We start from the raw sequence: 24,455 nt of genomic DNA on the forward strand, positions 1-24,455 counted from the left end.
TACAGATTCCTGGATAGCATTAAGGGTAAATGAAAAACAACTGGATTTTTTTATATATATACATATACTACAGTTATATATCTGGCTGCATTTCATTCCACTTCAGTGCATTTCAGCCTGATGTATGACTGCCCACAAGTCCAACGGGGAGCCCGAGTGGGGGCTGCAGAACTGACAAATCTCTCTCTGCATTTCTCATTCCAATCTTGAGTTTTCTCATTAAATCTGTTACCTTACAGCCCATGCTATATTCCTTCCCTCAGCAATGTGGTTGGATCCAATTCTTTATAAAGCAAAGCACTTTAAAAATGTCTTAACATTACTTAAAGACAGGCTGCCTATGTGACCGGTATATTGAAAATCCACGTAAGTGGAAGAGCATTCAGAGGGCAATTTGATGGGCAAACTAAAAACTGGGCAATGTTAGAAGCTAGCAAGATCTTCTCTAAATGAGAATCACCGTGTTGCTATGCAGAACAATTAGAAAAGCTGCATATGCTGCACTGAAATCAGCCCAATCCACCCAAAGAATTAAATCAGTGTTGTGATAACGCAGCCTGCGAACAGAGTCAAGAGGAAACAAAACAGTCCACACATACAGTACAGAAAAACCCAAGAGGAGAGACAATATTTAATAATCACTCTAAAAAAAAGAAGGTGAAAAGACTGAATCAAAATCCTCTCTGGAGGAAGAGGTGTGTGGGGGGGAAGGAGGGATGTATAAAAATCCTTTAATTAAAAACAAGTTTAACCAAAATGAGGGTGAGGAAAGTCATCCTCGCGGAGCAACGCAAAAGAAAACACTCCTCCTCCTTTACTGCAGAATGCTCTGGGGAAAAGTTTCCAATCACTTCAGCACCCAGACCTACAGAACGTTCAATATTTAGCTTTTTGTTTTGCACAGCTGACATCTAAAAGGGGCATTCACTTTTGTTTCTGAGCTGAGAACTCACTCAAGTCCTGCGGCGAAGTGGCTGTCGCTCGCACAGTGGCTGTGACATGGTTTCCATTGACAGTGTCCCCAGATGGATGCAAGACATCACTTTCACACTGCTCTGGAATGTCCCCCTGATCTGGAGAAGAAATGCGAACAATGGCTTCATTATTCTGTAATCACAATAGCGGAGCAAAGGAAGGGACACAAAGTGTGGGAATGGCTGTGTTTGAGCTCATAAATATAAGCACTAATTGAGCGTTTTCCTTCCAACTTGACCACGTCCCTGAGGATGAAGAATTATCACAGGCTGTGCTTGCTTATTTAATTACCGAATTGTTCGGTTTTAAATTAGCTGTTGGAACGCATCTGTTTACAAAGCCAAAACAGAATCATGAATAAATATATAATAGAAAACCAAAATGTTTTCATTTCTTTATATAATCATGACACGGATCACAGAAAAAATGACACGTCCAAACTTAACTCATCCATTTCACGCACATAAAACAACTCTCAATTACTTTATCCCATATTTTATTAGGATCCTTGCCTTCTTCAGGGCATGGGATGGATAATGTTAACTCAAATACTCTGCATGATACTTTCACGTGTGGAAAATGGCTCTGGATTAAAAAAGGCAACTGCTGTACTTCCCCTATTATACTCAGTTCCATCTTCATGATTTATTTGCAAAACACACAAACTGCTATTATCCCAGCATTACAGTAGACTGCAAAACGCCAGACGTTGCCACTTGCGGTGGGCAGCCAACCCAAAATATACAGTACTGTTATTCCAAACATTTCATCTAACTCAGTACAGATACCTCATGTATCTCCTTACAATTTGGGTCAAGGCCTGGAGAATAGAAATTCTTCATCTTTCAGATATTAGTGAGGTTTCAAACATTTTTCCAGGCTGCAATAAATACTGAAGTATTTTGTACGATGACAACACACCTGAACCAAGCAGTCCGTCTCTCAGCATGGTCTGAATCTCTTCAATTAAAATTATTGTACAGGAATTTTAGATGAAGCTGTCACAGAAAAGTTATGCCAAAGTGTTAGTCTAGCACTGGTATCATAGAATGGCTTGAGTTGGAGGGGACCTCAAGGATCATGAAGCTCCAACCCCCTGCCACAGGCAGGGCCACCAACATCCACATTTAATACTACATCAGGCTGCCCAGGGCTCCATCCAACCTGGCTTTGAACACCTCTAGGGCTGGGGCATCCACAGCCTCTCTGGTACAGATGAGAATGCTTTCACCTTTTTTTACACAAGCAACAAGAGGTGCTACCAGCTATGCCTAGGCAACTCAACTCCGTATGTTTTACATAAGACCATAATAATGGATTATTACACTCAAAAGAAAATGTTCTATTTTATTATTTCTCTTCCTCGTCTCTTCAGGTTTAAATTATAAGGTTTTCAACAACAAAATTATTCCCCTGTGAAGAATCAGTACGTTTCAGGGCATCTGCAGTGTTGAAATAGACAAAAAATAATCACAAATAGGTTCTGGTTAAATATTAACACCTAATTTCTAGAAGTCTGTTGATCGCATAAGCAGGAAAAACAGACAACACAGCACTGTAAGAACCGTGGTTACTGCACAGTGAAAAAAAATACAAACTTCTTCATACGTATTCATTCCTTTCTGCAAGGATGGACAGAAAGAGATGCATTATGTCCTTAAAACCAGCACACAACTAAAAGTTAATTGCAGCCAACACCCAATCTGTTCTAGCTAAAGCTCATTCAAAGTATGAGTATGAGGCTTTCCACATTCTCTTTTGTCACCTTTATACTGTAAAATCACAGAATGGTTCGGGCTGGAAGGGACCTTTCAGTCACCCAGTTCCAACCCCCTGCTATAGGCAAGGACATCTCCCTTTAGACCAGGTTGCTCAAAGTCCCACCAGCCCAGCCTTGAATGCTTCCAGGAATCGGGCATCCGCAGCCTCTCTGGGCAATCTGTTCCAGTGTCTCACCACCCCCACAGTAAAGAATTTCTTCTTAATATGTAGTCTAAATCTACCCTGTTCCAGTTAAAACCGCTCCCTCTCACCCTGTCTCTTAAATGCCCTTCAGAAGTGTTCCTCCCCAGCTTTCCTGTAGGTCCCCACAGAGCCTTCTCTTCTCCAGGCTGAAAACCCCTCAACTCTCTCAGCCTGTCCTCATAGTGGAGGTGCTCCAGCCCTCTGATCATCTCTGTGGCCCTCCTCTGGACCTGTTCAGCTCCATGTTCTCCTTGTGTTGAGGACCCCATATTCTGTGGTATCTTCTTCACTCCACTGTTGTTTTTTTATACTCTCACCAATTTCCTTCCTTCTTCTTTCGTATGTTATACTACGAATACTTAGATTTTACATTCTTCTTTCCTCCTAACTTCTCCTGAGTTACCGTCCCCCTGTTTATCGCCATTTTGATTTGCCTTCTAGATCATGAGATTTGAGGCAGTCTGGCTCAACTAAAGAACTGTTAATTTAGAAATCATTGGTATTTGCAAACTCTTAATATCATTCCTACTAACTACTGTGTGTCATTAAATGATACAGTGGTAATAAGTTATTTGGGCACAGCATGTATTCAGGCCCAGCTGCCAAGAAAATGCCGGTCCATTCACATATGTGACAGTAAAATTGAAATGTATTCCTAAAAATCTCTAATATGAAAGCAACTTAGGAAAACACTCACACCAGTGAAGCATATTTTCTTGAAACTCAGTTGTTCTCTGTCTCCCATGTAACAACCAGCTCTCCTCTATCACTTTGTGAATGATGTACGATCCAATGACATCTGTCATTGTAGACAAGACTTTATAGGCATGATGAATTTTGGAAATGAGGGAGGTGTTAAAGCACACTATTCACATCCTCCTCACTGATAATTTTACTTAAATTAAACTCCTGTTTCCACGGGAGATAAAGCTGCTCAGGCCCACCATTAATAGGTTCTTCAAACACTGAGAAACTAGGAAACTAAACCCATAACTGTGCTTCTACTTCTGTCTTCATACACAAATGGCTATAAAGTACATTAATTTTTATTTTTCTCTTCTTTCTATAGCACCTTACTTACACGCTCAATTTTCTACAACTGACCCTGCACGCTTAACTCAAGTGCATAGAAAATAAAACGTTCCTGCAGCACACAACATGAATCACAGAATCATAGAATTAATCAGGTTGGAAAAGACCTCAAAGATCCTCAAGTCCAACCACAGCCTAACCACAGTACCCTAACTCTAACAACCCTCTGCTAAATCATATCTCTGAGCAAAGCACAGCAATGCAGCAAAATCCCCCCTGCCAGCAAAGTAGACCAGAAAGTTTAGATAAAAATAATAAACTAAACTGATAAATAAATAAAAAGATAAAATTTGTGTTTCAGAAACCTAACCATATATTCCAAACATACTGTAAGATGCTGATTTATGCCAGAAATAATTTCAGGTGTTCTCTGCACATTTATATGCACTTCAGAAGTAACTTCTAACTCATAACATAAGCCTCCATTACTGAAAGAAGACTCAGCAAGAGCAGTAGTGGCTCCAGAAAATGTATCTGCAGAATTACAACACGGAAATACTGCTCCAATATTGTCAATGAAAAACTCTCCTTGTGATTTTGTCTTACGCTGCAAACACCTCAAGTTAGTTTACACACTTAGCATGCTTTGCTTAAAACTAATCACCAAGCAAAAACCCTCACAATTTTAAAGCATTCTGAAAGCAAGTGTGAGACTGACATGCATTAGTCAGAACAAGGTTATGCAAGACTTCTGAACAAGAATGTTCCCAAATTTCAGAACCAACTAGATTTTAGGAACTATTTATTACTCCGTATCCTTTTCTAAAGATGCAAATAAGAAGAAAAAGAACTCATCCCCTGAGCCAGTTTCTTTTTCCTTGTTTCCAGCATGAGTTGGAATTTCTCCTTCCCAGCTACAGTTTTAACCTGACAAGGCAACTGTCTTGCAAGTCTCAAGCCCTGTGGTGTTAAATAAGCTGTCTAAAATTGCACTAAAACTTACATTCAAGAGAAGAAAAGTGCTCTTCGAGGTCTTCGTATACTAGTTTCTCTGGCTTGGGATTATCACTGAAATCTTGGTTATCTACGCGTTGATTCTGAAGCCTGAAAGGAGGAGGAAGAAGGTAAACAACTGAAAATACAACTTATAAGCAAAGAGGTTTACTTGCATGATTAGCAACCCACTAAACCATACGTAAAACTCATGCAAGCAAAACACTGCAGCTTTCTGCCTCCAAAGTTATGTATTGAAGTACACTCCCCTAACTTCTATCGAATGACAGCTCTCTGCTATAAGGCACTGCCCCCCACAGCCTTTCCCCAAGACCTACACATGACATAAAAGGCATCAGACTGAAACAACAGAAATGCAACAGTGTGACATGCAGTCAACTGAAATTAAAATAAATAAATAAATAGAAAGCCTCTTTTTGGCTCTGTGTTCAACTAATTCCCACTTCGATGTCATTTTAACAGATGCGCTTGAAATGTATTAGGATTATGGGTCCGGCAAAACATAAACAGAGGGGTGAAAATTCAATAAGAAATGGGGTTAGTGCCCTCATTCTAAATCCCCGTTCATCTAATCAGAAAGATGATGTGAAAGAACGGCATCTCCCACGTGACCTTTCTACTAAACTGACCAGAATCAGAATAGCAGAAGTAGTGCAGGTCACCAATTCATCAGCGGCGCTGTATAAAGGAGCTTACCACACACCAGCTGTTGCTTTTCACCCTTCCATAAATATGTTTGTGCTTAGAATTTCTAAGCAGTTCAGGCCTTCCATAGGGCTAAAAGCAGAGAACGAACAAACCATACCCCCCATAATGAGACATTTTCAGTACAAGCTGGTAGGCTGCTCCATTTACACCAAATAAATCCCAAGAGTTAAGCCCAAAATGACCATTAAACTATAAACAAAAAGCAACTGCCACCATCTGAACTATTTTGTTAGTGTATAAAATTACTTTAAGCCTAAAACCACTAACAAGCCTCAGTTAGGTTCAGCCATATATGAAAAAGGAACGGTCAGATAATTCATCTGCCTTATAACTTCAGTCTTCCTGCCTGTATTTATTGGTTTCCTTCATACTGCTCATATTTTGAAATATAAATAAACAAGAAGGTCCTGATCAGAGGAGAAGTTGTTCTCCCCCACTGACAGAAGCCTAACTTAATGGTTTACTGGTGTTATAACAGCATCTTTCCTTTTCTTTCCACTTAGGTTCCCATCGTCACTTAAAATCTTCAGGTCATAAAACTAATCCCACAGTAAGCATCACTAATGTGGCTTTTGCCTAATAATGGGAGTAAGTCAGAGGAGAAGCCCACACATGGCATTTCTCAGATACTTAAAGCAACAGTAAATAGCGCAATGCACAAAAACCCTTCAAAATCCTAAACAAAACAACATTTTCCCTTTAAAGATGTCTTGGGAAAGCAGGAAGTCCAAGAAAGCTACTGGGACCACACACCCTTGATCTGTCGCAAAGAACCCAAGAAAGCAGCCACCACCCACTGCCAGACCCGCGCCTGTTCTCTGCAACACAACTTGGTCATGCTGCTTTACTGTTCCCACAGTTTATTCCTTTTAGTAGTTCAGGCTCTCCAACACCCTTCAAAGAAGCACATTTCCTCACAGCATTGGAGCATTTTCCCATAGAACCTTAGCACGCAGGTCACCACTCAACATTCCCTTTCTAAGTTCTGTCACAACAATACAGCAAACCTGATGCACGCTGTAGAAAATGTCAATGAACAGACAAAGGAGAGCCACAGGAAGGCAAACACCAACGTCAGAATTAATCTCACAGTCCCTAAAAATCTCAATAGCTTCTTTTCAAAGCCGAAAATATAAAAGCTCTTCCTAAATTCTAACTAGAGAGATTGTCTCTACACTAAACACATATTAAGCACGAAAATATAAGAGGCCTATGAATGACCACTAAAGCTGCCCTAGCACAGCCATCTTTCTACAGTAATAAAATCTGGAATGATGGCCAGCAAGACACTGACTCAAGTGTCTTTTCCTAGGAAATGACACCTTAGATACTAAACAGTTGAGCTTTTAATGAAGAATCAAGATTTTCAGTCTTGGAAAGTGAAGGCACTGGTAACCACTAGTTACAGAAGAATTATACATATATGGAAATAAGAAAGACAGGAAAAACAGAAGACTCCTGCACGGCTTAATTTTTCAGAGTTATTCATTTATAATCACAGAATCATAGAATCACCAAGGCTGGAAAAAAACTAAAAGATCATCCAGTCCAACCGTTCACCTATTACCAATAGCTCCCACTAAACCATGTCCCTCAACACAACATCCAATCGTTTACTCAGCAAAGATCTTAAAACACAAAGGACAGGAGAAAAGCTCTGCTACTTATCACACACATGCAAAGAAGACTGCAGATTCCTATTCCAGGAAATGTTACGCTGGCACACTAATATGATTTCAGTAGGAAAAAAAACACGTTAGCGTTACAGCTTGATGAACTGTACCCCTCTAAAGAGTCAACTGTCTTCTGAAACGAGGTTTATTTTAACATTAGTCAGCAACATCAGCAGAAATTACTGTTGTCCTTATCAGGATCATATGTACATGGATGATGCAGAAGCCCACTGGAAAGTCAAATCTGTCAAATCCCAATAGAGCTTATGAGAGCAAACCGCTAGAATAGCGCTTACATCTACTTGTTTCTCACAATTTATTAGCGACAAATCTTCTGTTCAGCTGTCTGGAAGTGGTTTACTGTGCAAAGAAATGAAATCAAACAGAAGGCCTAACTGACACTATAGATTTACATCTTACAGTGTTTTTGAAACATTAAGATCCATACCATACCTTGTTTTGAGCAACAGCACCCAAAGCATCCAAAAGTTAATCAGAAAACCAATGCATGAAAAGTTTTAAATGGAAAATGTGAAACAGAGAGAATATTCTAAAGATGGAAATGTCACCCACCTTTATAGAGAAGCTATGACATAAAATTCATGGCTTATTTGAAGTGTAAAAGCAGCTACCACCATGAATTTTTATTTTATTTTCCTTAAAAAGCGGGTTCAAATGTTGCTTTGTAAATGACATTACCTGATTTTCTCTCCTTGACTGGATGGTGAGGAAGAAAGAGACTCAGAACGTGAAAGAATGCATGGCTTTGGAATAGGAGAAAGCACCTGATGGACATTCTGCTGGGAAGAGGCGAGGTACGAGTCACTGGTGTCTGCAGAATAAATAAGAAAACAAAAAAAAACCAAAACCAAAACACAGACTGTATTAATCATTTATTCATCCTTCTACTTGTCAGATAAGTCTGGTTTACACAAACCATGTATAAGCGCACTGTGCATGCTCCACCACCGCAGGGCTGCTAACACCCAATTATGTAAGCAACGTGAACTTTCTCGTACTGTTTATTTCCAGCAGTGTCGGGTCTGACAAAAGCAGAACAACTCTGTCTGGAAAACAGAGTCTGACATTTCAGATCTGCTGGTGACCCAAAAGCACCCTTCCTTCCTGCCTGCTCTCCTCCCTCCCACAGACAAACAAACATTTCAATTTTCTTAATTACTTTTAAGCAGTAATACCTTTAAATAATCATTTTCTCATGCATACAGCTACCCAAGTCCTGTTTCTAATTTTTTTTCCCCCATAGTAAAATTCTCCTCCACAATTCTTTGCTATCATAAATTTTCTGCTCATGAGGCCTATGATTAACAGCTCCCCGTAACACTTTCCCGTTCCTCACAAAATCCAACCTTTCTGCCAAATACCTAAGAATTTCTCCCTTACTGGGCATCAAGTGAAGATGTGGCTGATCTGTATTTTAAGCTAGCAACGTGCATACTAGGCCAGATAAAGAGAATGCTTGAGGTCTCTCAAAGGCAATTCTTCATAAAGAACCAATGTGGAATATTCATTTGCTACAGATAAATGAAAATGGATGATAGAGGAAAGAATAATATTGAAGATCATATCCCCTTACCAAGGGTTGTTATCAGGGAAGGATGTCACAGACTATATGACAAGGGAAGCCTTGAGCTTCCTTAGAAACCAGGGCAAAAAAAAAAAACCAAAAACAAAAAAACCAACAACAATGCCTTAAAAAGGCTTTTAATAAAGCTTGCAAATGGTAGAATCATATAAGAATAGAATTGTTAAGGTTAGAAAAGTCCACTCAGACTATCTAGCCCAACTGTCCACCTACCATCAATACCATCCACTAACCATGTCCCCCAGTGCCACGTCCACACAGTTCTTGAACACCTCCAGAGACAGTGACTCCACCACCTCCCTGGGCAGCCTGTGCCACTGCATCACCACTCTTTCTGAGAAGTTTTTCCTAACATCTACTCTGAACCTCCCCTGATGCAACTTGAGGCCATCACCTCCCATCCTATCACTGTTACCTGGGAGAAGAGGTTGATCCCACCTCACCACAGCCTCCTTTCAGGCAGCTGTAGAGCAACAAGGTCTTCCTGAGCCTCCTCTTCTCCAGACTGAACAACCCCAGCTCCATCAGCCCCTCCCCATAAGACCTGTGCTCCAGACCACTCACAGCTTTGTTGCCCTCCTTTGGACATGCTCCAGGGCCTCAATGACTTTAATATTTATTCGCACTCATGTATCCTTTGTGCTACTTTTTGCACATCCAGATATTGAAGAGCTACAGGAGCAATCTGCATTGATGTCTCACTATAAATGTCACTTTCTAATTTAGACAGTTTGTTGTCCAAATCGCCAAATAACTTGCAACTCATCTTCACTTTCAGCATCTTCACAAGACACATTGTCACCAGTTCCCTTAGCTTTTTAAAAGCTTTCTTCTTCTACATTCACTGTCCTATTATTTATTTCTTCTTCCTGAAAATGAAAACTTCATCCAAAAATCTCTATTTCTCTACTAATTCTCCTGCTTTCTGGAACAAAAAGCTATTTCAAAACTTGTAATAATATAACATATGTAATAATAGTATAATAAGAAAAGACAGGTCCACCCCTCCATGATGAAAGGAAATGAATAGTCACTTATTTCTTCAATCTTCACAACACTATGACAAATGGGATGCTGCTAATTCCGGAAGCAGACAGCAGCTCAACAAGCAAACAAATAAATAGACATAGAGAGAAAATAGTTAATATAGTTAGCAAAGTTGGAAAGGCCGAGACCTGATGAAGTTTATCTGAAAAATTTAGGAATGTACTGAAGAAACCACATATTTTTTTTTTTTCAAACTGCTGGAAGAGTTTAAACACAAGGAGAGCCACAATAGTTCAGATGTAGCATATTTCCAAGAGTGCCTGTTATTAAATGTTTGGAAAATGAGAACAGGGATATCTTGCCTCTGGCCACACAGCCCTGCCACCACCACCTTCCAGGCCCTCCCAGTAGGGAAGTTTTATTTTCCCATTTAGTCCTGTTGCTACAGAAGCAATAAATTCCACAAACTATTAATGTTACGAAGAAGTACTTCCTTCTGTTTTCTTTAAACATCGCAGGATTCTGTGGTCTGTGAAGCAATGATCAATCAATCCCTTTTTGCCCTTTCCACACCACTCATTGCTCTCCACATTTTCCACCCGCTCACCTCAGCCAACGCTTTTCCAAACTTAGCTGCCCTTTTCGTGTTTCCTTTATACAAAAGCCGTCCTTAGTGTTTTTGTCAGTATTTCTTTCTCATTCTATTAAATCCATTTTGATACAGAGCGACAAGAACTGCATGATTCAAGAAGCAGATGTACTGCAGATTTGAATCAGAAGAATGTGTTTTCTTCAAAATCCCACTGTTTTCTATTTCGCTCGCTCTTCTGAATACTGACACTTAAAAAAAAGAGTTTCTGAATGGTTCATAGGCACTAATAGCACATTAAAAAACTCCAAACTCAAGAGCAAACACTAACCCCTTTCTCCTTCACAACGGCTGGAGAATATTGATGACGATGTCACAGCCAATAGAACAAATAAAAGCAAAACTATACCCTTCAAGTTGGAAATGAGAATCTAATGGAAGTCAAACGATGCAGCCTTTTGCTGTGCACATGAAACTGCAATAACTACATGAGAAGGTAAGAATACAGAAAGAAGATTAATCACTATTAGCCAGATCTAGTAGTGTTCCAAAGTAGTTACACTGAATAGTAACTTTTGAAACAATCTCTGCATATAATTGGATCGCATGTGTCATGAATGAGGTGAAACAGCCTTACTTTACAACTACCTGAACTAAGAGCAGTACACAGAATCACAGAATGACCCGGGTTGGAAGGGACCTCAAGGATCATGTAGTTCCAACCCCCCTGCCTGGCAGGGCCTCCAAACATACACATTTACTAGATCAGGTTGCCCAGGGCCCCGTCCAACCTGGCCTTGAACACCTCCAAGGACGGGGTATCCACAGCCTCCCTGGGCAGCCTGTTCCAGGGCCTAACCACTCTCCTAGTAAAGAACTTCTCTTCACTGATCATTTCCACAAAGAATGAATATTCCTAATAGCTAGCACATTCTGTCTCCAACTTTCTCTGGCACCAGGCAGCACTTCTCTGTTCAGGTGATAAAGCACTAACCCAGGCTGCCCAGAGGCTGTGAAGTCTCCTCCTTGGAGATCTCCAAAAGCCACCTGCATGTGGGGCTGGCACCCTGCTCTGGGTGTCCTGCTGGGGCACGGGCTGGAGCAAGTAATCCCTGCTAAGGGATTGTTCTGCTCCTTAGAAAATTAACTGATGAGTGAAAGATAACCACTGCTAAACCTTTCTCTTTGAGTCATGCAAGAAGAACTCCAATCAGATCTCATAATAGCGATCATAACTTACCATCCAAACGGTTCTTGTTACTGAGAACTCTTTCCAACTTGTAAACAGGAGTAGAAGAAAGGCATTTAGAAGGAGGCACTCCTTTGTGTGGTGGTGTTGAAGGACTTTTAAAGGCATCAGGTTGCCCATGTCTTCCAACGTATTTTTCACCTCTTGGACTGCTCAGAGGGGAATGCTGGGAGGCAGGATTATCCTCCAAAAGTTCATACTGCATAGTCACGGGGACTCTACTAACAGCACACTGGAGAAGTAAAGGGGGCTCCATCTTTCTTGGTGTTCTGCTTGCAGCTGTATCCTGCATTATCCTACGCTGGTAGTTCCTGTAGGCTTCTTCCAAACACTCGGCCTCTTTTTCTAGTTCTTTTACTCTAGCCCAGGTTTGCGCCATACACTCCAGGTCAGAATCCGGAGAAGCACTGCGTGTTTGAAACTGCTGGTGATAGCCAGCTCTTGACACAGCATTTCCCTTGACGACATCACTCACAACGGGATTCTTCAGGAATATGCTATCGGTATAAACATCATGAGGTACAATCCTGTCATCAACGAGGTCAATGACAGAGCGATCAACGAGCGAAGGCTTGGGATTCCGAAACACTTCATTTTCCAGAGCTTCCAGATCAAGAACGTGAGTGACAGTTAAGACAAAGAGAGAGATCCGTAACTAAGCAGAAGTAATAACACACGGCACTTTCATCAAAATGGATTTGTTAATCCATTTAAAATGGATTTATTCAAATTTTAAGAATTCAGCGTACTGGCTTAAATGTATTTTTTCAAGCTGCATAGCTGCAAATTATCATCAATTTAATTAACTTTAGATATAATTCCTCCATGTAAAACTCTATCTTATATATTCTAACTAAACAGGGTTTTTTGGTTGTCATTTCTTCAATTGTGTTTGAAAAAAGGAAACAAAATGTCACCCCTTTGGATGAAGTATATTCAATCATGTTATTACAGTGTGGTGGACACAAACCAGGCTAAAAGTCTGCCTCTATTTAGATCAAAAAGAAATTGGGAAAAACTAACCCAACGCATATGAATAGGTTATTAAAATAATACAAACATAAAACATTTTCCTCAAAAATCATCAGTTACATTGGAATTTTCAGGATTGTCAGCTTCCTGCTTTGCCTGTTTGTTTCAGTTCGCACTAAAGATCAATCTTTCTCAGCAAAATGAACACTTTATTTTTATTCTACCTAAATGGCTCTTCAATAACATCCTTAACAACGCTGCAAAATAGAACTCCAAAGCAGAATTTCTTCATTACATTAAAAAACATTTGTTATTTTGACACTGATGAATTTCCAATCACGAATGGTACTGGCAGTTGCATCATGTATGAAAATATACGTATTGCTCTAGTGAATGACAGAAAGTATTTCACGTACTTAACTATGGTGCAACATATTCTATGTAACATGTAATCATTGCAGAATTCAATTCCAAGTTTTTAATTTATTTACACATGTACCAAAAATGAAATTTATCATGCTTAATAGTAGCAATTTAAACAGGCATCTTTAGAATGACATTTCTTCAGCAGATTGAACTGCATTACAAAGTGCCTTTGCCTTCCTAGTGTATGTGCAAGGTGCTTAAGTTATTAGTATAGGCAACAATTGTTTAAAAGTTAGATTTAAATTGTGAGCTATGGAATACAAATATTCTTACTGTGAACATTCCCAAATCAAAATGCATTAAAACACAATTCACCCTCGTGGAAAGAAAAAAGTGCTTATGTCATCATCAGACATGAACGTATTTATACTGAGTTGAAACAGAGACAATAAAAAAAAACATAAGTATGCAGAGAAGAACATTTTTTTCTCTTCCTCCTACGTGTTTGCTTTCTGAAAGTGCAGTTAAAAGGCTTTTAAACTGAATTTTAAACTTGAAATATACTCCATGGCAATACTTCAACTGAAGGATTTTTTCAGAATCTGGATGTGCTTACACTGATTAGGTAAGCAAACATCACAAAGGACTTCTTCAATACAAGACACAAACCTGCCTGTGTTTGTTTCAACTGTAGTTTCAGATCTTCAACCTGCACATTTAACTTCCTGATGGTAGCTTCAGAGTCCAACAACTGGGTCTTTAACTGGGCAGAACGTTCAACCTTAAGCAGATCCAGAGGAAAAAAGGAAGAGTAATTCTTAAAAGTAGAATAATCTGAACTGTTTGAATACTCATTTCTTTCTAAGAGCTCTTCAGGTCCAGCGAAACCCACTGACATTGACATGGCATTGACAACTTAATGGCTTGAAAAGACTGATTCAGGTTGTTTGGCTGGTTTATGTTTATTGTTGCTTCCTTGTTTTCATAAGTTGTTTACATAAAAACAAGCGAAGTACAAAGCATAGCCCTAACAACCTGCAGAGCAGCCTTCACAGGTACACAGATAACTGTTAACAAGATGATAGAAAAAAAGAATCATTTACCTCACTTTGGAGCTGCTTTTCCAAAAACTGTTTATGACTTTCAAATTCATCCATCACCAGCTTCCTGGAATGTTCCACCTTCCTCAGCTCTGCTTGGCAGGCCAGGTGCTCTGCTGAAGGCTGGGAAAGTTCTTCCACAAAAGGAAAATATCAGACAGTTAGACATAGAGTAATTGCTTGCTTCTCTATAAGATATATCTTTGAAGCTCATTTGTCTTCAAGGACATAGCAAAGTCTTCTAAAATTAGGCTTCGTTTGAAGCAAGTACATAAGATTTTTTCTTTCTTCTACAAAGGACCGAAGTTTTTGTTAACATAGTTGCTTGAGATCACTGTCCTGCTATAGAAGAAAAACACATAACCCCCCCCCCAACTGGTGTATAGATCTCTACTTTCTAGTCATTCCAGATGCACATTAAAAATAATCACCACTTTACAACTGCAGTAGCAAAACCAAAGAATATTCTGAGTTGGAAAAGACCCACAAGGATCATAGAGTTCAACTCCTGGTTCCACACAGGCTCAATCTTCAAGATGCAATATTATTTTTACTACTATTAACCATGTTAGTGCTACTATTGGAAATACTATACTTTTCTTCTCAAGAGGTGGAACGGATATTCACGTTGTTATAGCTGCCACTTAGTTCAGGATTTCTACTATGCAGATACCTTGAAGAAAACACAATGTCAGGGACTTAGATTCATCAGTTGGGGTGTTAGTGCCAACTAACAGTATACATAATACAAAGAATGAATTTTCAATGAAAATGTATTTCTAAACAAATACTATTAGGGAAACATAAAGAGAAGGACTAAATCATTCACACTGACTGTCTCGAAGATGTTGGTTCTCAGTGCGAGTCTCATCCAGCTGTTGCCTAAGTAGTTTATTCTGCACTTGGAGCTCCAGTTTCTCCTCCTTTAGCAAAGGATAGTCTGATACCTCTTTCAGCTTTTCTGTCAGCAACTGATTCTGTTTATTTACCAACAGAAACTGAGCCTTTGCTGACTCCAAATCCAGCTGCAGGTAAAGAAGAATTCAGAAGCTTATGAAGATGTCTCTAAAGAAAAACTGGTTTTTATATCACTTGTTTTTTTTTTAAAACGTAGCTCACATGCAGTTATTAGAATACAGTTTGTCTAAATTTATGTTTATCGTTACCTCAAGTTCTTTTGTGCGTGACACAGCTTGCTTCAGTTCCTCCTTTTTGGAGTTAACAGCATCAGCTTCTTCACGCAAAAGCATTGCCTTCTCTGCAGGGAGGATTACAAATGCTGAATTAAATTAATAGACAATTACATTAAAGACAAAAAATCAGCAATAAAGAATTAAGTTGCTAAGTCCAACATTCAATTTAATTCAAAAATTAAAAATAACTGAGTGTCATGTATGTATACGTACGCCTCCAAAATCATGTAAATCACTGTGTGAGTGTATACAATGCATATGTAAAACAATTTTAGAATTAAGTAAATCAAATTCATATGCACATGATATATAATTTCTTTCACATGACCCCAACTTAGAAGTCTAAACATGCTATCCGTCTCAGCTCTCTTCTCAAGCTTTGTTTAACATCTTGTGCACAATAAATGCAGAAGCTGGCAAAGATTCAGTCAGGCTGTAATCAGAGTTCAATTAGAGAATGAACAAGCTGGGAGAACTTCAGAAAGAACTGGGAAACTGAAAAAGCAATCTTTTAGCCTCTGTGTGAAGCACCAGCTCCTGGTTCCCACTGCATTTTAAACTGAAAGGAGTAGCTGACCTGCCAGTAGATCTCACTACATGATTTTCAAAGCCTGAGTTGGTGGCTTTTCTGTCAGTTACACCTCTCATACTGAACACTGTCACTGTTTAGTAACAGTACAGCTTTGATACGTGTTACTAAGAGCTCTCAACAGTTGCTGTATTAATCACAGAGAGATGGTTACCTTTATTTTTCTTCTCATCTTCAGTAACTTTATTGGCTCTGGCTATATAGTCTTCTTTTAATTCAAGCTGATATCTAGAAGCAGAAAGATTGAAAACTTCAAGCAGCTGCAGGATGCTACCAGATCATCAAGCCTGGTCTGCAATAGATTAAACAAACCGTGTTCCCTCAACCTCTTCTCAGAGCTCACAATCCCTATCTGTGCAGACCTCTACTAGGCTCTTTCCAGCTTCTCCACAACTCTGTTGAACTGAGGGGCCCAAAACTTGGCATGATATTCAGAATGAAGCCTACACCAGTACCTTAGGAGGAAAACAACCCCTCAGCCTGTTGTCCGTGCTGCTGCTAATGTGACCCATTGTGCTGCTGGCCTTATTTGCCAGAGCATGATGGTGGATCACATCAGCCTGGCTCTTACTGAAACTTCCATATACTCTTCAGAAAGGCTGCTGCTCGGTCCATTCCTTCTCCCCATTTGTGCCACTGTGGAATGATGCTCTGTCCTGTGTACTGAGCTCTGTAAAAATCCTAAGGTTTATGTTGGCACAGTCCCCAAGTATACCAAAGTCCATCTGCATTGAAACACTGCCATTTGTTGTGGCAGCCATTCCCCTTAATTAAGCCTCATGTTCAAAGTTGCTGAGAGCACACAGCATCATCATCCAGATAATGGATGAAGGTGTTGGATGGTACAGACAGTACTGTCCCACGGGCTTCTTTGCATGCCACCACAAACCAGTTAGACACTGAGCACTGCCCAGGTATTCACAGCCCAGCACTCATCCATCTTTACCGTTCAATGTTATAGAAATCTCCAGAAGAATTACAAGTATTTCTTGTAACTAGCTATTACTGACTGACTGGTTAAAAGAAGGAACAAAGGTGGGTCAGTTAGATCTACTGAAATCATCAGCCTGCACTGAAGCATCAAGAAACCAAGTGACCAAAGCAGTCAAAGGAAGCACAGTAATGGTGAGATATTCCCACTGCAAAATCTCAAATGTGGTCACAGATGAGTATTTCAAAGAACATTTCTAAGCAAGTTCATTGAAATCATGTTGAAGCAGATTAGCGTCAGTAACAGAGGGTGACCTACAGAGATCCCAAAAACGAGGAGGTATTAAGCTAAGAACTAACCTGCCCGTGTGGGCTGGGGTTTCTCTCACTCTTATTCCAAGGAACTTATAACCTCCCTTTAACTGTAATTTAACCTCCATGATTTTCCTGTGTCCATAAAAGGGCCAGTTCTTTTAATCTTGGTCAAAGGAAGTTACTAATGCTTCACATCCTCTTGTCTAAATATACAATTTATCTCACATATCTTTCCCATATAAAGAACACAGGATTTAATCTACAAAAATAATACAGCCTATAATCAAAAGAGAATTATTTTCCATAGAAAGCATTTTCTGAATCTGACAGTACATCTTGTCTTGCTAGTGAGGAGAAGCAAAAATGTAAATAATTCTAGGCAATTAAAATAAGAACGAGTGAAAGCTTACAAATCCTTCCTTTGTTACTTCACAGAATCACAGAATTGTAGGGGTTGGAAGGGACCTCTAGAGATCATCGAGTCCAACCCCCCTGCCAAAGCAGGTTCCCTACACCACGTCACACAGGTAGGTGCCCAGGCGGGTCTTGAATATCTCCAGAGAAAGAGACTCCACCACCTCCCTGGGCAGGCTGTTACTTTTCACAAAAGAAATCCTATATCTTTTTAAATTCTATTTTCATAATAATGAACACATGTTCTATTAGAGACAAAAGAAACAATTACTTTAAGAGTTCAGTCTTAAGCTTTTGGTCATAAGTCTCCTCTATGTTCTTCACAGCAACTTCTCGACGTCGAAGCGCATCATCAATAGTTTTATTTTTCTCTTCCTGAAGCTTCTGAGTGCTGAAAGATTAATAAATATACAATGATCAGTTACAAAGCCAAAACCCTGGAGTTTTCAATATGTTTCTTTCTTAAAATAGCATTTAGAGTCATTAGAGGATGATGCTTGGCACACTGTAGCAATTTAAAGTTATAATCAGAACCTGTCATTCTAACTCATTAATAACAAGAAGGTGTGACACAAAATAAATTGACCTAATTAAAATCCAGTACCAATCAATTACGCAGCTCTCTCCAGGTAACCCAAGCTCAGTTTCCCGCAACAGAAAGCCTTCAAAAGAGATGGAGCAGCATGCCCAACACTACCAGCACCCTCTGCTGGATTGTCAGAAAAAGAATACACATTTTTTGTGGGATACTCATTTTGCCACATAAAAGAGATGACAGAGTGATAAACTTAGGTAGTATTTGAAGCCTGGCAAAAGACAGTTTAGTTATTTTCCATTTTGACCAAGGAAAAGTGAAAGTTCTTTTAGTAGCAGAAAAAAACAAGTCTGAAAAAGCAAAGCATCACATACATGCATCACAACTGTTAGGACTGTTACATACTGCGTTGATTGTTCATTTTTTAACTTAAGACCTTCAAAACCACTATTGTTTAATTTAAGACCTACAAAGCAAAGACCTCCTCGCCTCCAAAGTGATGCTGCAGTGTTTTGGCTGCATGAAGAGGAATGGGAAAAAAAAGGCTTCTCTTTGTATCAGGTACCCCAGCCAACAGAGGTAGTAAAGCCAACAGAGGTAGTAAACAATGATGTTCAAAATGCAAACACAACTTATGGGACATATAAAAATCTGTTTAGGCTTCACAAACGTTACTATCTTGGAACGTGCTTTCCAGAAGACCAGCAGCATTTAGAATTGAAAATGCCCTTCAGCAACTTACATTTCAAATGCCTCAATTCTTTGCTTCAGCTCTGCCTCTCTGGTCCTCATGACTTCAATATCTTTCAGTAGACTTTGTCTCTGAGCATATACTTCCTTTGCTTCTATCTGAGTCACAAAATATTACCATTAGTTTCACTTCACAGTATCTATCATTAAAGAAAGAGATGCTTACAGCAAAAGCAATGGCTACTGAAACACTTCTACATATAATGACATCTATCTACATATCTGTACTATGTGGACTATGTATCCCATTTAGTTTAGAGTTCTTCTAAGCAATTGGAAGAATTTCTAGTAGAACTAAAAGTGTTTTGGAAATAGAAGAGCAAACAGTCGTATCAACTCGTAACAAAATCTCACTGGTCTGAATTCAATGAAATTATTAAAACAGATTAAAAAGTGTTTATTACAGCTCAACTGTAGCCTGCAGAACTGTTCCTTTACCAGCCAAACTTACTTAAGTCTTTAACCATACTCTTCCTTGTATTTGCTCAATAGGTTCCTCTATTTAAGAGAACAAAAGTAAATGACAAGTTTTCACTAATAAGCTGAGTATGAACTAAAGATAAACTTGCCACAGATAAAAGAACAGTTTAATTGACTCACAGCCACTTTGTACCAGATGAAGAACAAGTACTTGGAATTTTACCTCCTGTTGTTTCTGAAGCCTTTCAATAGCATTCTTTTCACGAGAAACCAAGGCTTCAGCCTTTGCTTGATGCGTCCTTTCTAACTCATACCGCAGCTCAGAGATTTCTTTCTGAGTTTGTGCTTTCTCCTCCATTTTAATCTTGGCTATTTCAACTTCTTTAAAATGCTGTAGCTTTTACATAAAGGAAGAAAAGAAGGTTAAACGGGACCCTTTCAAAACAACAACAATAATCGATCTCTCATAATTCTTCAAAATTTGAAGAAGATGGAAAATGAGCATATGAGAAGAAAAACGTGAGGAAAAAACTGAGCAAAATTAACAAAAAAGAAACAGTGGAAAAAATGAGAGACTGTATGAAATAAGGTTAAAGAGAGGGGGGGAAAAAAACCATACTTGTAATGTCTGATCAAGGAGTTCAGTCCTATGGAGATGGATTTGTGAAAAGCAGTGAGACAGCACAGTCACATATATCCACAAAGTGAGTTAGAAAAGTCCTACAGCAATTCACTTCACATTGCTAAGGAATCGTAATTAACTGAATTGAGAAGTGATTTTTATCTGCTTTAGTCTCCAATCTTCTGCTTTACTTAAACTGAACAAACTTAATGCCCAAATTTGCATGTTTTACGTACCAAAAATACACTGCCTACCAGGGAGTGAAAATTAAGGGAAAAATTGAAGATAAAATGTACAGATTTCAGTTTTAACTCTCCATCCTTCCACTTCTCGATTTTAATCAATTTGATTAAATAGTTTCCTCAAACACTTTATATGCAGATGAATGCCTTTTAAACCATGCCTAAAACTTTTAATTGCTCAGTGAATACATTTATACATTTTTCTATTGAAATAAGCTAACGATCTTGACAAAAACAAACAAACCCAATGAATTGCAGTATATTCTCTGCTCCACTCTCCAGATGTATTAACTACTGACAGACTTTTTATATTCACTAAGTGAAGTAAAATAAGTAAAGTACTCCAAAAGAGCTCTGCCTTTAATTACAAGAATAAAAAAAAAAAACAAAAACAAAAAAAAAAAAACAAAAAAAAAACAACATGGAATAATTGTATCTGTTATGAAATGAAGTATTGTATATTGTTGCACCAGGGCAAGTTTAGGTTGGATATTAGGAAGCACTTCTTTACAGAAAGGGTAGTTAAGTACTGGAATAGGCTCCCCAGGGAGGTGGTTGAATCGCCATCCCTGGCTGTGTTTAAGAGCCGTTTGGATGTGGTGCTCAGGGATATGATTTAGCAGAGGGTTGTTAGAGTTAGGGTACTATGGTTAGGCTGCGGTTGGACTTGATGATCTTCAAGGTCTTTTCCAACCTGGGTAATTCTATGATTGTATGATTGGTCATGATTTTGGTTTTGTGCAATGTTTCGAAATACTATATAAATTCTAATCAGTGTTAACAATTTAATTCACGTCAAAGTATATAGCAACAATTCATGCCTCACAATATACTGAAATTTAAACTTCACAATTGAACCTGGGAATGGAAATAAATCATTTACTATGAAACAATAACAATTCCCAATAAAACAAAGCAGCCAAAGAACAAAAAATAGGGACCAACCTAAGAAGCAAAATAAGAAAACATCACCAGAGTGATACCTTTTGAGACATCTCTGCTTGAAGCTGCTTCTCTATTTCTTTCCTATATTCATGAAATTTGCCTTCTAAAGGTTCATATTTATGATGCTGGGGATAGGAATCAGCAAACTGCTCATCGATGAGCTGAAGTTTCTCAGCTAGAAAACAAAACAAATCAACGTAACCATCATAGTTTCAAAATGAATTAGACATCATGCTTATCCCACCAAAAACTGCATGGCACTAGGGGTCTGTGTGAAGTTCGCTAGTGTACATAAATATCACCATGGTATCAAGTCCTGTGTCAGTGGTAGCACTGAAATGGTGTTTATCAGTTCGACGCCACACAACATACATGCAACACAACGGACTCAGCTGTTCAGGCACTTCTTGTGGCATATCTATGTATTCATCCTCCTTACTACAGAGGACAAGAGTTTTCTTTTGGATGTAAATTCTACAGTTTTTGTATTAATACTGTGTGTGTATTGTAATTCAAGAATTCCCAATCTGTGCCAAAAAAACCCTAAAACACAATCATACAGAAAAGCAATGCATGCAGTTTTTTTGGAAAACAATTACGTTTTCCAAAACATATTCCAGCACACCCTGCACCAAGTCCATTTAAGATGTGATAGCTGTCAGCTAAATGCTTGTGCTAGTAATATATATATAGCTTCAATTCAATGTTACTTTAGGTTGCATTTGGATACGTGATGAATGTAAACCACCCATATCATTTACCAACATGGAAATGTTTGGGGACACTTACTTGCAAAGGCTGCACTTACCAAGAGATTCTCTGTAGGGAGGTACAGAGATTGTCTGAGTTTCTCTGTCATGACATTCTTTACTTAGATGATGCTCTGTAAGCCCCATCAAAATCCGCATGAGAAAACCTTTCAAGATCCAACAGATGAGTTATTTCTGAGTTTATACCAAATTTAATTTTCAAGTCTGTGGCTAATGAAGTCATTTTCACTACACAAATAAAAAGAACCCAATTTATTGAAAGAACACAGTGAATACAGAATAAAAATCAATGCTAGTGAGGTACTGATTTTTACTAGAAGTATTTTTTATTAAGAGTGTATTCTATTCTGTCTTATTCTTTTCCTTTCTTCTGTTTCTCTCTGTCTCTTTGACCCTTGTGGTCATTTGATGGAGCAGAACGTTAGCACTGTAAATACAATGACATTAGGGAACAGTGGTTTCTGAAGATCAAGATACTCCTGGCTTTTTCATATAGCTACATTTCATCATGCAGACAGAAGAATGATTTCTTCTTTCATTAACTGGTGTTTGAAGTACATGAATGCTAATAGATGTGAAGCTCGTCAACTTTGGAGTGAAAAACATCCAAAGATCATTATATTTAATTCCTTATGTACTACAAGTTTCAAAATTTTATTAAATCCACAATAGTCCAGACCAAGATATGCTCAAGAAACCTGAGTTTCTGTTGCTAGCATCTTAATAAAAACAAAGGTGACACAACTACAATTGTCTGATTCATTTCTAAGTATCTTTTACCTTTTTTCTCCTTCTGAGTTCCCGAAATCTGTAAGAAGTAAGACAGCATTTTAGCCAGTCTACATCATCACAATTGTAAGTTTAACATACTTTCAGAATCAAAACAACTTTACCAGCGATGTGTACAAACTGGACTTTGGACTGATCCTCAATAACTGAAGAAGATCTTGCACAGACAACAGCTTTCCGAAAAGTAAAGAAGAGAAAGTAGAAAAGGTTAAATACTTTAACAATGCAACGACTGCCATTTTACAGTTGTTGAATGTTTTCCATTTGAGAAAGATCTATTTATCACCTTGCAAAACCATTTTCAGAAGCTTACTGTTGAAATACCATGTTTGCTTCTCTCTGATACCAAAGATACACAGCAGTCAGTGCGTAGTTCTATGGCAAATTGAAGCTGTGAAGAGAGGGTCTTGTATCCTCCCAACCTGGATGCACACTCTTGTTACCCTCCCTGCCTCTTCTCTTGATTTACCATATTAATGAGATGAGCTCACTAATCCAAATGACAACTACCTGCTCACCAGCTCAAGAAATAAACTTTCAATTAGAAAAAAATTCACCATATTATCATTTACTTGAAGAAGACAAACAAACAAAGGGCAAAAACTGCCCTTTTCAGACAGAACTAGTAACTAGAAACAGAAACTGATCATAAAACATGCTTTCAGGCAACTGAATGGCCAAAAACGAGGCTGGCTTTAATAAGGGTCAGTTCCCCAAGTGGCCTGCAACACGGCCTTGTGAACTGACACGTCAAACCACAACTATGGGTGAAGCAAGCATGTGGCTAAGAGGGTATGCCTTTCTAATACAGTGTATTTAGCCTACTATGAGTTTAAAGTTTTCATACATATATATATTTAAATCTTTTACGGAGATGATCTCTAACAGGGATTTCTGTCAATTCTGCTGGAATACAACAACTCCTCAGAAAGCAAAGCACCTACAGAAGTCTTAAAGGAAGTGGATCACCAAACATACCTTCTTCTTCTCTAAGCCACTTTCTGGAAAGAAAACAGAAAGCGAATACTCATAGCCACATCTCTGCAGATGGTCTGCCACCAAACTGTTGGAAGCTGTGATCAAAAGCGAACAGTCGTCACTTGGAACAGTCCATGGCTGAAGCTCTCCACTTAAAATGGGATGCATAAGTTCCTGGATGAGCTGTTTTCGGAGCTGCGTCTGACACAAGAAAAACATTTAGTAACAGGTAACCTGAGATTATAATTAGAGCTTTTGCTTATCAAAAATCTGCAGGCTCTCACTTTACTTGTATGTTACATTACTAACCACACAACAGAAGCGGGCAGCGTAATGCTGGCAGAGCTTAGAGGAGTGCCCTTCTTCAGAACACTCTCAAATGGTGCTCAAGCAATCTTAGGCTTTCCTTTAAGATGTAACAGGTGTAGGGCTGAGAAGTACTCCATCAAAAAACAATATATAAGCTCCACTTGAGGACCTTCTGTTTTAATTTCAGATCACTGCTTTCTTGTATCTATTGTCTTAAATAAAGCCTGTCTGATATACAACTTCAGGCATACCTGGAAAACTCACTAGTCCTCTATGGAGTTCTACGTGAAGAAGTTGCTGATTCCATCCCAACAGCAGCTATGCAACAGCAGCTATGCAACAGCAACAACATTTCTGAAGTTGTTTGATTAAAGAAACTCAACTACATTAGCGCTTCCACTCAGAAAAGCCACAGAAGGCT

The 24,455-nt window shown here is 38.8% G+C and overlaps 1 protein-coding gene across 4 annotated transcripts in view; it reads right to left on the minus strand.

Annotated features, from left to right (window-relative positions):
• The window catches only part of OFD1 (OFD1 centriole and centriolar satellite protein), a 28,779-nt gene that overhangs the window by 3,349 nt on the left and 975 nt on the right, over positions 1-24,455 (minus strand). The window contains exons 1-18 of one of the 4 annotated variants that reach the window (XM_085550557.1): positions 24,286-24,419; positions 23,726-23,926; positions 22,852-22,920; positions 22,739-22,766; positions 21,997-22,104; positions 21,227-21,363; positions 19,603-19,776; positions 18,952-19,058; positions 17,946-18,065; positions 16,170-16,243; positions 15,400-15,512; positions 15,069-15,258; positions 14,237-14,367; positions 13,803-13,914; positions 11,787-12,398; positions 8,067-8,199; positions 4,976-5,076; positions 954-1,073 (exon numbers count right to left, since the gene is read on the minus strand). In XM_085550557.1, the coding sequence (XP_085406683.1) occupies positions 954-1,073; positions 4,976-5,076; positions 8,067-8,199; positions 11,787-12,398; positions 13,803-13,914; positions 14,237-14,367; positions 15,069-15,258; positions 15,400-15,512; positions 16,170-16,243; positions 17,946-18,065; positions 18,952-19,058; positions 19,603-19,776; positions 21,227-21,363; positions 21,997-22,104; positions 22,739-22,766; positions 22,852-22,920; positions 23,726-23,893 (2,497 nt within the window). In that variant the 5' untranslated portion in view covers positions 23,894-23,926; positions 24,286-24,419. Of the gene's footprint in view, positions 1-953; positions 1,074-4,975; positions 5,077-8,066; positions 8,200-11,786; positions 12,399-13,802; positions 13,915-14,236; positions 14,368-15,068; positions 15,259-15,399; positions 15,513-16,169; positions 16,244-17,945; positions 18,066-18,951; positions 19,059-19,602; positions 19,777-21,226; positions 21,364-21,996; positions 22,105-22,738; positions 22,767-22,851; positions 22,921-23,725; positions 23,927-24,285; positions 24,420-24,455 lie in introns of those variants that run through there. The other 3 variants (XM_085550544.1, XM_015848299.3, XM_085550540.1) reach the window with 3 other exon arrangements.

Source organism: Coturnix japonica, chromosome 1, assembly GCF_054131305.1.
Source record: "Coturnix japonica strain WE chromosome 1, WE-NBRP24, whole genome shotgun sequence".
Lineage (NCBI taxonomy): Eukaryota > Metazoa > Chordata > Aves > Galliformes > Phasianidae > Coturnix > Coturnix japonica.